This window comes from Phyllopteryx taeniolatus, chromosome 22, assembly GCF_024500385.1.
Source record: "Phyllopteryx taeniolatus isolate TA_2022b chromosome 22, UOR_Ptae_1.2, whole genome shotgun sequence".
Taxonomy (NCBI): domain Eukaryota; kingdom Metazoa; phylum Chordata; class Actinopteri; order Syngnathiformes; family Syngnathidae; genus Phyllopteryx; species Phyllopteryx taeniolatus.
In genome coordinates this window covers 4,906,465-4,919,407 of record NC_084523.1, presented here as the reverse complement: position 1 = coordinate 4,919,407, position 12,943 = coordinate 4,906,465, and the positions used below count along the sequence as shown (strand labels likewise).

Here is a 12,943-nt window from a genome sequence, read left to right as displayed (position 1 = left end):
ACTCTCCACCTCCAAAACACACACTTGAGCCATTCCATTTCTGGGCTGGTCTCTCCACTATTAAAGCATGTGCATCACTGGCTTTCCAATTAGTGTGTGTAAATAATTAAAACGTCCTTACAGGGCCCCAAAGGGGAAGCGGTGGGCTCCATCACTCAGCCGTTACCCAGCAGCCACCTCATCTTCCGTGCGGCGTCCGAGTCTGATGGTAAGAGACAAGCTGTCATTCATAGTTGTCGTCCATTTGTCTACTTGTCAGCTGCTTATTAGATGGACTCAAAGCTGTGATGACATAAAGTCACACAAGCAGTACCTTGACTTGCGAGTGCCCCAATGTATGGGTTTTTCAAGTTAAGAGCTGTCACTCGGTCGAATTTATTGTCCTCGTGCTGGAGCTAAAATTTGAGAAGATGCCAACTGTGCTTCCTTCAAGCGGTTTATAGCCACTCCCAGTTGACGTTTACTGTCATACTTAACATAAAACAAATAACTGCACATTGTGTATTTAATCAAACCACATAGCTTTTTGTCTTACAGAAGGCTAACACACAATATAAAATGCCATTGGCGAGCTAATGAGACTACCATTGATACTGCGGTAGTTAAAAAACTTGAAACAATTGATATTTCCAGTGCTGAAATGCAAAACCACCTAATAGCTGCAGGATATTCTGATTGGTAGTTTAACTTCGACAATTTGATTTTGCAAAAGTAAATTTGGGTATTTTCTGTTTTTCGGATTTCACTTTAACAGAATAGCATTCAGCACGAAATTTTTTTTTTCAGTTTTCTTAATAAAATGTAATACTTTAGATGGGCGGTTTTGTGTTTCGGCCAAGGCACGCAGACCAAAAGGAGCAGCACAAACTCCATTGAATTAAAGCATGATGTACAAAATGTTTAATTCTTTACATTCTATTTAACTATGTTTTTGTTGAATGTTTTTATATACTGTAAAGCGCTATTTTTGTTTGTAAAAAAATAATTTACACATTTTTGGGGGTGTTTTTGGGGTGCTGGAATCCGTTAAAGGCATTTCCATTCGTTTCAATAGGGAAGTTTGATTTGAGATACAAATGATTTGACTTACAACTGTAGAATTATACTCAAAAGTCACTGTACCACTGTAATATATTGCTGGCATGGAGTCCAAATGATGTGACAAGTCTCTGTCCGAGGTGCTAAAACATATAAATGTAATTCACACATTACGTAACTGTCCTTGGTGCTGAAACATGCACCAAGTCTTCAGTGTCTCTGTCCATGGCACTAAAACATGCAAAATATCCATCCATCCATCCATTTTCTGAGACTCATCTCCTCACTAGGGTCGCAGGCGTGCTGGAGCCTCTCCCTGCTATCATCGGGCAGCAGGCGGGGTACACCCTGAAATGGTTGCCAGCCAATCGCAGGGCACATACAAACAAACAACCATTCGCACTCACATTCACACCTACGGACAATTTAGAGTTGTCAATTAACCTACCATGCATGTTTTTGGGATGTGGGAGGAAACCGGAGTGCCCGGAGAAAACCCACGCAGGCACAGGGAGAACATGCAAACTCCACACAGGCGGGGCCGGGGATTGAACCCCGGTCCTCAGAACTGTGAGGCAGACGCTCTAACCAGTCGTCCACCGTGCCGCCACATGCAAAATAGTTCCTGTTAAAAAAAAATTAAAATAAAAAAATATTTTGAGATATAGTACAACTTCAAAATTCCTAAAAAGTCCATTTTTACTAAATGAGGTATACTGTCATAAAAGTGTTGAAAAATAAAAATGCGATGCACTAAAACACTTCACATTGTACATTTCGTTCTTTTATTATTATTGTCAACAGAGATGCATTTTTTGCAATTTTGGGGGGCTGTTTTTTTTCCAGAAGATGGTAGTGGAATTATCCTTTTTTTTTTTAGGTCGTTGCTGGATGGATGCCTTGGAGCTGGCCTTGAAGTGCTCCAGCTTGCTAAAAAGAACCATGATCCGCGAGGGCAAAGAAGACATGAGCACGGTGGCCTCTGGCGGAGAACATTCCCTCAACTTTTACAGCCTCCTGCGTGCCCACAACATGCACGGATTCCAGTAAGTCTCGACAAATGTACCTCAAATCGAAGGCTGGGTGATTCATCGATTTTGTTTATTAATTCGAGTTTAGTGGCCAGTGCAATTTTTTGTTCAAAACACCACTTTAATGCGACTAAGATTGCCTTATTTCTGTGGATGCAAGTTAATGCTAAGGGGGAAAAAACAGTTTTCAAAGCTTGTTTGCTGTCAGAAAAAATAAAGCAAATCCCAGAATGGGGGGGGGGGGGGGGAACACAAAGCAAAACCTTTTCGATGAGCGAAGAAGAAAAAATGTATTAAAATCGAAAATTTTATTTAAGGCACTGACGTTATATATAATATTTGCCATTGAGGTTCAACGATAGCGACCATTTGAAAGACCCGGACCTCTACTCCGATAAGTCCGACCGGGAGGGCGAGCCGGACCACGAGGAGTCGGACCCGGAAGGTCTGGAGAAGAGCGAGGAGAGCGACAGCGACACGTCGGAGCGCCAGGACGACTCGTACGTGGATATGGACCCCAACGAGCACGTGCGGGAAACGTCCTACCTCGAGCAGTCCCACGAGGAACTGGGCGAGGTAGTCACTTCATTTGCTTGTTATTTTTGTTAATGGGAATAAATGAGCATGTTCTCTGGCGGAGCTGCTGTAAAATTGTCACATGGGTCATGTGTGCATTTCCACACTAATACGACTTTGACAGCTCACTAATTAAACCCCCACCCATCTAATTAAAGCCTTTCTGTGCACCATACTTTGAATGAAATACTGTAATATTAGTTGCAAATAGTAATTATTCCGTACGATTCGTTCTTGCAGGCAGGCGAGGCTGCCCAGACCGAAACGGTGTCAGAGGAGAACAAATCCCTGATCTGGACTCTCCTGAAGCAAGTGCGACCGGGTATGGATCTGTCCAAAGTGGTCCTTCCCACGTTTATCCTGGAGCCGAGGTCCTTCCTGGATAAACTTTCCGACTATTACTACCATGCGGACTTTCTTTCTGAGTAAGAGCTACTTAGTCATTCCACTGTTCGCCATTTGAGAGCTGATATATTTTTCAAGGCATTTCCAAGAGTACAAAATGATTGACACTACATTTTTTGAGCAAGGAGCCATATTTGGTTACGTAGTGCAAACTGTAATATTGAAAATGTATCATTTGATGAAAACTAGAGTGGGCTAACGAAATATTTTTTTTTTCATTTTGGCAGTCTGGGGGATTTATATTTGGTATATGGCAATGATTATTTCTTCTGGATAACTTTTTTTTTAATGGAAATTGTATTTTTCCTCAGATTTTGGCGTTTTTCAAAATATCATTACTATAATTTTGATCAGATTTAATGACGCTTTTTTGTCTTCATTCAGTTTGATAGGTAAGAGCCCAGTCAGTATCATCTAAGTTCCTTAAAAGAAAAGAATCAAACTGTGATTAGAAAAATGCTTTTTGCAATAGTGGTCCAAGTCCAAACATCTGTCGATCGATCAATATTTCATGAAAAATTATAAATAACATTGACTCATACTAACATGCAGATTCATTGACAGCCAAGTTAAAGCGCTACTTGCTTTGTGAGTCTTCTATCAATCTCTCAACCTCACTGTCTTGGATGTTTTTGTGGGAGGTGAAGATGTTGCACTGAGGAATCAGGAAAAGTGCAGAGTGCAGGAATAATTGTCAAAATTGGAACTGAACCTTGATTGAGACCAGTATTCAGTTGAAAGATATTCCTCTTTATTAATTCATGCATTCAACTTAACAGGGCTGCGGTGGAGGAGAATGCTTACAACCGGATGAAGAAAGTTGTCAAGTGGTACATCTCTGGGTTCTACAAAAAGCCAAAGGTGTGAATGAAGATCACATATCCCACCGCCAATGACATACAAGTAGAAAATGTTTGTTTTGTGCTAACGGAACGTGCTTCTGAACTTGCAGGGCCTGAAGAAGCCTTACAACCCCATTATCGGCGAGACCTACCGCTGTATGTGGCTCCACCAAGAGACCACCAGCAAGACCTTCTACATTGCTGAACAGGTAACAACAATCAAAAGCGAAACTTCAGTTCCGTCAGCGTCTTAGGCTGGGTCGGGAAAACTTGTGCCCAAGGGCCACGTTTGACCTAAAATGGATCGATTGGGCCACTTCAGGCGTAGAAAACGTTTGAATATGTTTGGAAAGCATTTGCAATGGTTATTTTTTTTCCATTTTTTTAATGAATACAAAATAGTTTGTCTTGTTATAACATATGTACATTAGTTAATTTTAATAGTGATAATTCATTTTCCTTTTTCATTTGTGTTATTCAATCTTAAAATATACGAGCAAAATGGATTTTGATGAACCAAAATGATAAGCCTTTTCTCAATTCATTTCTGCACGTTTCTTTCACTGTTATCATTTCTGTTCAGGTATCCCATCATCCCCCTGTGTCAGCATTTTACGTCAGCAACAGGAAAGATGGATTCTGCCTCAGCGGCAGCATCCTTGCCAAGTCCAAGTTCTACGGTACACACAAACAGAAGTCTTAAGCATATGCCAGTTACCTATTAAATCTCTTGACCATTACTTTTACTTAAAACATTTTTTTTTAGGAAACTCCTTGTCGGCCATATTAGACGGCGAAGCTCGACTTACTTTCCTAAACCGGGGAGAGGACTATGTGATGAACATGCCCTACGCTCACTGTAAAGGTCTGTGTGTGCCCACATTCAATATTTATTGTCATGATTGATTGTTTTCTTCCTGCAACACACTTCAAATGGAATTGTCATGTGAATACTGTTCTGAAAAGAGACATCCATTTCTTTTCACAATTTGAAAACAGTTCGCAGGTGTTTATTACCTTTATTTATTTTTCAAAAAAAACAAAGATCAAGAGTTGTGGTCCAGTCTTGTGCGTTCCAGCTGGCGTTTGGTTCGCGCTCATCATCTCGTCAGCAAGTGTATGCGTAGGAGCACAGTACTGCTGGGTCAATAGCAAGTCAGCCTTTCGTTGAGAACCGAGTTGTGCAACAACAGGGGCTTTGAGGGCTGGCTTTCTTCACCTCGCCAGCAACAGTGAGGCTGGATCTCGCCGGCTAATGTCTGTGGGCCGTCTCCTCTCCAGGATTAAACACACACTGGCTGTCGCTTGAAAGTGGCTTTGGTTCTTCGCCCACACTAGCTGATCATTTCATTTTTATATGTTATCCAATTATTATTACTCCGTGGTTTAATTTTACAACAGTTTGCAGGCACTCCAGAGACCCAGCTATTTGTATACAAGCCATTGAAAAGTATTTTTTCCCCCCATGATATGTCTCTTTAAACATCTTTGTTTTGACTGATAGTTGTCTTTTTTGTGTTATGGTAGGCATTCTGTATGGCACCATGACTCTGGAGCTGGGTGGTCAGATCACCATTGCGTGTGAGAAGACAGGCTACAGTTCTCAGCTGGAGTTCAAACTTAAGGTAAGATCACAAAGTAGCGGCCATTTGCCCGTGATAGCTCCTTTTTAAATTCTAAAGTGACCATTTCATGCCGCTTTTCTGTTTTGTCCTTCCATCCGTAACTCTGCCCCAGTTTTGAAATGGCAGCATGTTCTTAACATTTAAAGCTGGACATAAATACCCAACCATTCTCGACTAGTTGTTTTAAGCAGATGTAAAAGACATCAAGTAACACTTAGTTAACTTTATTCATTTTAGGTAATGAACAACCTTATCCTATGTCGCTTTCTGCTTTGCAGCCGTTCCTGGGAAGCAGCGACAGTGTCAACCAGATCTCCGGAAAGATCAAGCTGGGGAAGGAAGTTCTGGCAACTCTCGAGGGACACTGGGTAAGAGCCCGCTGACTAGGTGAAAGTCTGAGACATAAAGATGCTACAAGCCAGATAAAATTAATTGCCAGACGCTATGCTATGCTAACTGTTGTGTGCAGCATGTTAGCATGGTAATATTTGCCCATAAATAACATCTGAAGTGTCCATTGATTGTATATTGATTTTGGAAGCTTCATTGTATGTGGTAACAGCGTTATCGTGATGTTGTCCTCTCTCAGGACAGCGAGATCTTCATCAACGACAAAAAGACGGGAACAGTGGACACTTTCTGGAATCCGACACCGGACCTGAGGCAGAGCCGACTCACCCGCTGTACCGTCCCACCCGAGGAGCAGGGGGAGTTTGAATCAGAAAGGTGGGCTTTTGCATCTAGAAAAGATATGCCGCTGTATTTGGTGAAGCTAAACTGCACAGATGACCTCGTTCTCTCTCGCATGTCATTTCTAGACTGTGGCAGCACGTGACGAGGGCAATCAACAACAAGGACCAGACGGAGGCCACCAACGAGAAGTTCATCCTCGAGGAAAGCCAGAGGAAGTCGGCGCGGGAGAGGAAAGCCAAGTGCGAGGAGTGGAACCCCACTCTGTTCGAGCAGGATCCCATCACTGGAGAGTGGCATTATAAATATGCTGAGTGAGTCTCCAGTATCTATACCGATACTTAGCATGAGTTCCCCACCTGCGATGGATGGATGACCATCCATCCATCCATTATCTGAGCCGCTTAGCGTCACCAGGGTCGCGGGAGCGCTGGAGCCTGTCCCAGCTATCATCGGGCAGGAGGCGGGGTACACCCTGAACTGGTTGCCAGCCAATCGCAGGGCACATAGAAACAAAACAACCATTCGCACTCACATTCACCTCTACGGGCAATTTAGAGTCTTGAATAAACCTACCATGCAATTGAAAACTGTCAGGATGATTTGTGTCTATTAAAAGTTTTTGGTTTTTTTTCTGAATTTTCCTCAATATTATGTTTTTTACTGCATCACAGAGTTTCAGTACAATTAATGTAGACTTGTACATGAATATTACTTTATTAATATTCAAAGTAATGGTGCAGTATGGTATACTTAGTTTTAAAATAATCAAATTTATTTTCTTGAATAACAGTAATGTATTTTTTAATTTGTGTTATTCTTTTGAACAAGCACAACAATAGTTCCTTCCATATTACAAGCCAGTCGATAGAAAAAGACTGTGAAGCTTATATTCTAACTTCAAAATATTGTACGTTGGTGGTCGTCATGGTGGTCTCTCTTCCCCTCTTCTGTAGCACAAGGCCGTGGGACCCCCTCAATGACCTGATCCAGTTCGAAAAAGACGGTTGTATCCAGACCAAGGTCCGACACCGCACCCCTATGGTACGTTCTGGCAGTCTTATTAGTCTGAGTAACCAGGGGTCGCGGAGGGACAATTGCAAGTGCCAGGTAGGTTTTTTTCCAAAACATCTTGCCGCCTCAGCCACCGTCTACTCAGCTTCATGTTTTTTTTTTTTGTCTTCATCACTTTTTTCTCATCGCCTACATCCAACTTTTTTTGCCCTTTTTTTCTTGCTTTGCTCTGTCTTGTTTCGGAAAGTGGAAGTGCACCACTTCATCTGCTTTCCTAGGCTGGATTGAGCATGAACCAGTGCCTTACCAGCAGTAATAGTGTAACTGAGTGCATGTACAGTGAAATGGGATGTAGAATTTCCGGCTAAAATTGCTAAATGCGTGAATACGCTTTGTACGTGTTGTTAAATAATTCATGTAATATTGATATGCAAAATACTTTATTATATTTACAATTTGTTAATATTAATCATCATAAAAATACATTGTATTTGTAACAAATATTCTGCGGCTGAAGCCACTGTTACAATATTTTCCTTCTTCACATTGAATCAAATTTATTACTGCATTAAAACAAATGACAATCTGAGCTAAGTAACTGTTTCTACTTTATTTTATAGTGTCGTAATGAGTCTTTGGCGCATTTAGTCCATCTGGATGCTTGCTTTTTTTTTTTTTTTTTTTTACTGCTGACATCCCAGCACCAGCCGTCATGTATGTGTCTATTGCATGCATTCAGTTTCCATGTTGTGAAATCTGTGTGCAGTGTGCTTGACTTCTAATTTATTCTCTTCTAGCCAATGTTGTTATTATGTTACATATTTGCTGAGCTCTTCATGTGTGTTTGTGTGTGTGTGTGTGTGTGTGTGTGTGTGTGTGTGTGTAGGTCACGGTGCCAAAGAGGAAACACAAGAGCGACAAGCCTAAAAGCCCAGAGAGCGGCTGCTCTTCGCCCGAACTCGACCGCCAGGACTCCTCTGGAAGTGAACGTGAGACACTTTTGTGTTCAATTTACATAGAATTTTTAAATTGAAACTAGCGTACTGTTTCACATCACATTTTGCACCTGTACCTAATGAAGTAGCCATGGCAGTTTTCAAGATAGCGCGTGAAAAGAAATATATGTGCGATTTACAGGACACAAGAGCAAACACAACAGCCGTCTGCGCAAGAAGGGCACAGACCTCAGTGAACTTCAAAGTGCCATTGAATCCATAAAGCAGGCGCAGCAGGACATCAACAGGTCAGACTTGACACTGAGAAGTTTACGCACACTCATCAAATATTAAATAGAAAGGACATATGATGATTTTTTTTTTTGGTCGCAATTTAAAAGCAGGTGTCTGAATGAAAGGTCTCTTGACATCCTTCCCTGAAAATACACAAATGATAAAAGTATTATAGCCCAAAACATCCGCTTGTTCCACTCGGATGACTCACTTCTTTGCCGTGACGACTGGGGGGGTGGAGCTAGGGTGTTTTGAAGAAACGAGCGGCGACTCAGTGTTACAAGCTGAAGGAAGTTTGTGCACACCGTATTATAATGTAAAATTTGGCTATTTTCAGAAATAACTAAGCACATTCAAGCGCATGTTAAATGGGAGTCAGTACAGAAATGACACCATTTAAAGTGACTCCAAATAAAGTTCAGCTCGTCGAGTAGGCTTTTCCTGACATTTTTTGCTTTCGAGCAGAAGCCTGAAGGTTTTGTGCTAACACTGACCAATATTTGGAACAGTGTATATAATTGTTTTTATTTTTTAAATATATATTTCGTGCATTGTTAGGAGCATCTGTGCGTTGCGGAGTCGCACGGCAGGCCGGGCGGAGGGCACCTCCTTTCTGCAGCAGCGCGACTACGTCATCATTGTGGCCCTCATCGTCCTGCAGGTGGTCATCAACTATGTCTTCAAGTAGCAGCCATAGCGGACAGACTTATCACATACGCACTCCAGTGTCGGTAACTTCTTTTTCCCCCTTCTCGGCATCATCCTCAATTGTATTTCTCGCTTCTACAAAAGAAGCTAGTCCGTCCAAAATCAGAAGACTTGAAATGTATTTTATTCCAAAGTTCACGTATTTGTAGCTTAGAAGCTGATTCGCCCAAAACCACGAGATCCATTCCGAAATGTTATAAAGCTCCACGGATTTCAAAGAGACTCTTGTAGACAAAGAGCACAGCCATTTTATTTTTCATGGGAATGTAACTGCTGTTAATACACATGTATTCACCCTCTGAAAGACAGGGGACTTGTTTAACTTAAGAGCCATGACTACTCTCCTCATGAAAGGACCCTTCATGCTGATATCTTTTTTTTTTTGTGTTGTTGGTTTTCATGTTGCGTCCAAAGTGGTCCAATGTCTTAATACTTTTTTTTTGGTTTTGTTTTTGTTTGGAACTTGATTTGACTCTCAAAGTGCATAGTTGAAGAAAAAAAATGTCATAGGTAACATGTACAGCTAGAAAATTGTGTTAAGCACACATTGCAACTTTGTACAGTATTTTGTCTTCTGCACAAGCGCACTGGAAACGTCCAATGTTTTTCAACATTCACTCTCGAGAACTTGATATTTATTACTCTTAAAACTACAGTGATCACTGCCCAACCTTTTCTTTTCTGACTGAATCTACCAGGACATTTTGAAGTGTTCTTAATATTAAGATGTGGGTAAAATGGCGTTAATTAAGTGCGGCTAAAAATTCTGGGACTCCATCTAAACAACTGCCTTCCTGGATTTAATAGCGAGTTAAAGTCAGAAAAATATTGAATGAAACATTCCTTATTTATATACATTTTACATACAAGACCCTTCTTACAATACGAGTGAGGTGTTGCTTGTTTATTTTATCATAGCCTAGCTCAGCTCATCTTAGTTTACATTAAATACCAGGGAAGATGAGAAAAGCTATTACTTCTTATTTTCAACTATAGAAAAACATAAAGTAATCAATTTGTACTTTTATGTGAGAAGTTAGCAACACTTGAATTCAGAGTTATATGGCTAATAATTGCCTTCCTAGGCTCAATAGCAAGTCAAAGCGTTTTATTTTTTAAATTGTATAAATTGGTGTAAATTTTACTGATGATTTTATATCTGTAATGTCAGCGTGCGCAACATTAATCTGTCATCTTAATTTGGTTTTGCTTCGCTCAGCCGAGCTTCTTTTATTATAGCTTAGCTAGATTTAGCTAAACTTAGGTCCTCTTAGTTTGAAGAGTAAAGTTACAATTTATCGGGTAAAATGTTGCTTTCTCTCTTAAGATTTACAAAATGATACCATTCTTAAATCTGTAATGTCAGTATATCTGTTTAATTTATCTTAGATTCACTTCTTTTAGCGTGTATTAGTAAAGCTTAGCCTAAAATGTATATTTTTCTGCTAAATTTACCCTCTGATACTAACTTAGCCTAAAATGTTACTTTTTCTGCTAAATTTACCCACTGATACTAATTTAGTATGTGAACGTAGCTTAGCCTAGCTTTGGTTCTTTTAGCTTAACTTTGCTTGAGCTAACTCAGTTGCCTTTAGCTCCACCTAGCTCCTCATAATGCCTTTTCACACTGCATTTGCGTTTTCTTGGTGTTCGCCACGGAGCAGTGCGCAAGGACGACGGCGCCGCGGTGCAAGCTTGCCAGCTCGCCAACCAGGAAGTAACAGGGAGGATTTTCCCGCTGTTTGGTCTATTGCTGTTAGCACTCTGAAATCACTCCGCCAGCCCCTCTCCTATTGAATGCGCCTTCGTGCTTCGCATAGCAGCAAACAAACCCACCTTGGGTGACGCGACGCTACACGCCATTCTAGCATCGCAACCCTTGCAGCACATACACAACGAATGGGTGTGTTGACGGCACGCTGCGCTTTGCTCAGTGCAGTGTGAAAGTAGTTAAAATTTTGGGGGGTAAAATTGTCATTTTTCTGTAAACTTTACAAAATGATCACAATGATGAGTCATACTGACATTATCTGAATTTAGCATCGCTCTTCAAGACTGGGAAAGATGGAGGCCAGCTAGCAGAATATTTAGCTTCTGACTTTTTATTGACCTTATTAATTATTCCACAGAAACAAATCTTAAATCTAATTTAAAAAGTACAAACTTCTGAGGTAGGGCATATTGTTTTTTCTTTATCGCTTCCAGTGCTATTGTGCCACAGTGAACTCTAGAATAGACTTTCATTAGTAGCGAGAGATGAAATCTTTTTACCAGTTAGTAGAATGACCTTAAAGAGAAAATCATTCCAAGCTTCCGTAAGTAGGAGCCAGTTGCAGTGTGTAGACGATTAGTTTAGTGTCCTCTCTTCGCTATGTATATAACAGGATTTCCTTTTAACAAAAATATATTTTGTACGCATCGCAGTGTGTGCAAAGGGTGTCAAAATATCGTATACGAGGCTGGGTTTACGCTATTCGTCATGGCAACATGAAAAGATGAAAAAAGCATACACCATCAAATGAAAATATATTGAAAATTATGTTTCTTTATGTGGTGCCTAAAGATATGAGTGAGTTGCACACACCAAGGAGCTGCAATGAATTAATCATGATCCACATACTGTTTGATACTTTACATTATATTATGTTATTATGAAGAACAATTTTATAGTGTGCTATTTTCTTTTTTAAAAAACATTACAATTTTTTTTTCTTTGGGGGGAGGATAGTGTCATATCAGTCCCATTCATTTCAGTAGGGAAAGATTATTTGATTACGAGCGTGGTCACAGAACAATTTAAACTCATATCGCAAGGCACCACTGTATACTGAAATACACAGGTTAATTATGTACCTTCTACCATCTGGTGAAAAAGCATTTCCATGTTCTGCCTGTCACTGTATGTCGCTAGCATAGATAGAGGAACAAAGATACATAGGCAAACCGTATGCACTCATTGTATACTCATTGAATCGGAATTGGGTGCACTTGGACCTGCAAGGGTAAATTCAGCCTTAGTTAATCCCGGTTCCAATCTGTAATGTACCACAGGAGGACCGAATAGTTTTGTCATGACGAAGTAAGAGCCTTGTCCACGTTTACATATCCCGTTGCCTCCGCCGTCAGCAGACTGTTAAGCGACGATGACAAAAAAAAAAGACTGGTAGCATCGTTGGGAAGGGGAGTTAACCCGGCTGGCCCGTGTGTGTACCCGTACGTCTTCTTATCGTGCATCCTCATTGCCTCGCTCATCTTAAAGCTATCCAGATGTCCGAATGTGGAGAAATACCAGTGCCTTTTTTTTTTAAAGGATAAAGATGGAACGGGGTTGTTGTTGGAACAGAGGAGGTCGTACGGGGGAGTTGTTGTAGTGTTGCAGAGCGGACGTGCCATACAAAGCCTTAGTAACGAACTGACTCTGCAGAACACCTTGCCCCGGAAGGGGTCGTCATAGTAACGCACTCACAGGTGTCGAGGCACTGATTCCTGAGTGATGCCACTCCTCATCACTGTCTCTCGTAGCATTTTATTTATTATGTTAATGTTTTCCTGCTTAGACCGCTGTTACTTTTTGTTATTTTCAATGATTTTATTCCATGTCCTCATCACTGTACTCACAGTCGCTCCGTCAAGGAATCCCACTCCACCCACACCCCCGCAACACTGTGTACCTTAATGTGTGTATTGACTATATCCTCAAGGCACTGATAATACCATCCTGGACGTTTATGGTCACATGTAATATACCACAGAATAATAATAAATCATAAATTATAATAATGACA

At 40.8% G+C, this 12,943-nt stretch overlaps 1 protein-coding gene across 12 annotated transcripts in view; it reads left to right on the top strand.

The window, feature by feature from the left end:
• osbpl8 (oxysterol binding protein-like 8) overlaps positions 1–12,943 on the top strand; it is a 46,218-nt gene extending 33,275 nt beyond the window's left edge. For 11 of the 12 annotated variants that reach the window (XM_061762796.1, XM_061762795.1, XM_061762793.1 and 8 more), the window contains 16 exons: positions 124–208; positions 1,919–2,084; positions 2,420–2,645; positions 2,886–3,070; positions 3,830–3,911; positions 4,003–4,101; positions 4,476–4,572; positions 4,659–4,757; positions 5,420–5,517; positions 5,796–5,885; positions 6,107–6,243; positions 6,336–6,521; positions 7,164–7,317; positions 8,108–8,210; positions 8,359–8,464; positions 9,009–12,943. In XM_061762796.1, coding sequence (XP_061618780.1) covers positions 124–208; positions 1,919–2,084; positions 2,420–2,645; positions 2,886–3,070; positions 3,830–3,911; positions 4,003–4,101; positions 4,476–4,572; positions 4,659–4,757; positions 5,420–5,517; positions 5,796–5,885; positions 6,107–6,243; positions 6,336–6,521; positions 7,164–7,317; positions 8,108–8,210; positions 8,359–8,464; positions 9,009–9,138 — 2,043 coding nt within the window. In that variant the 3' untranslated portion in view covers positions 9,139–12,943. The remainder of the gene's footprint in view (positions 1–123; positions 209–1,918; positions 2,085–2,419; positions 2,646–2,885; positions 3,071–3,829; positions 3,912–4,002; positions 4,102–4,475; positions 4,573–4,658; positions 4,758–5,419; positions 5,518–5,795; positions 5,886–6,106; positions 6,244–6,335; positions 6,522–7,163; positions 7,318–8,107; positions 8,211–8,358; positions 8,465–9,008) is intronic. The other variant, XM_061762791.1, reaches the window with a different exon arrangement.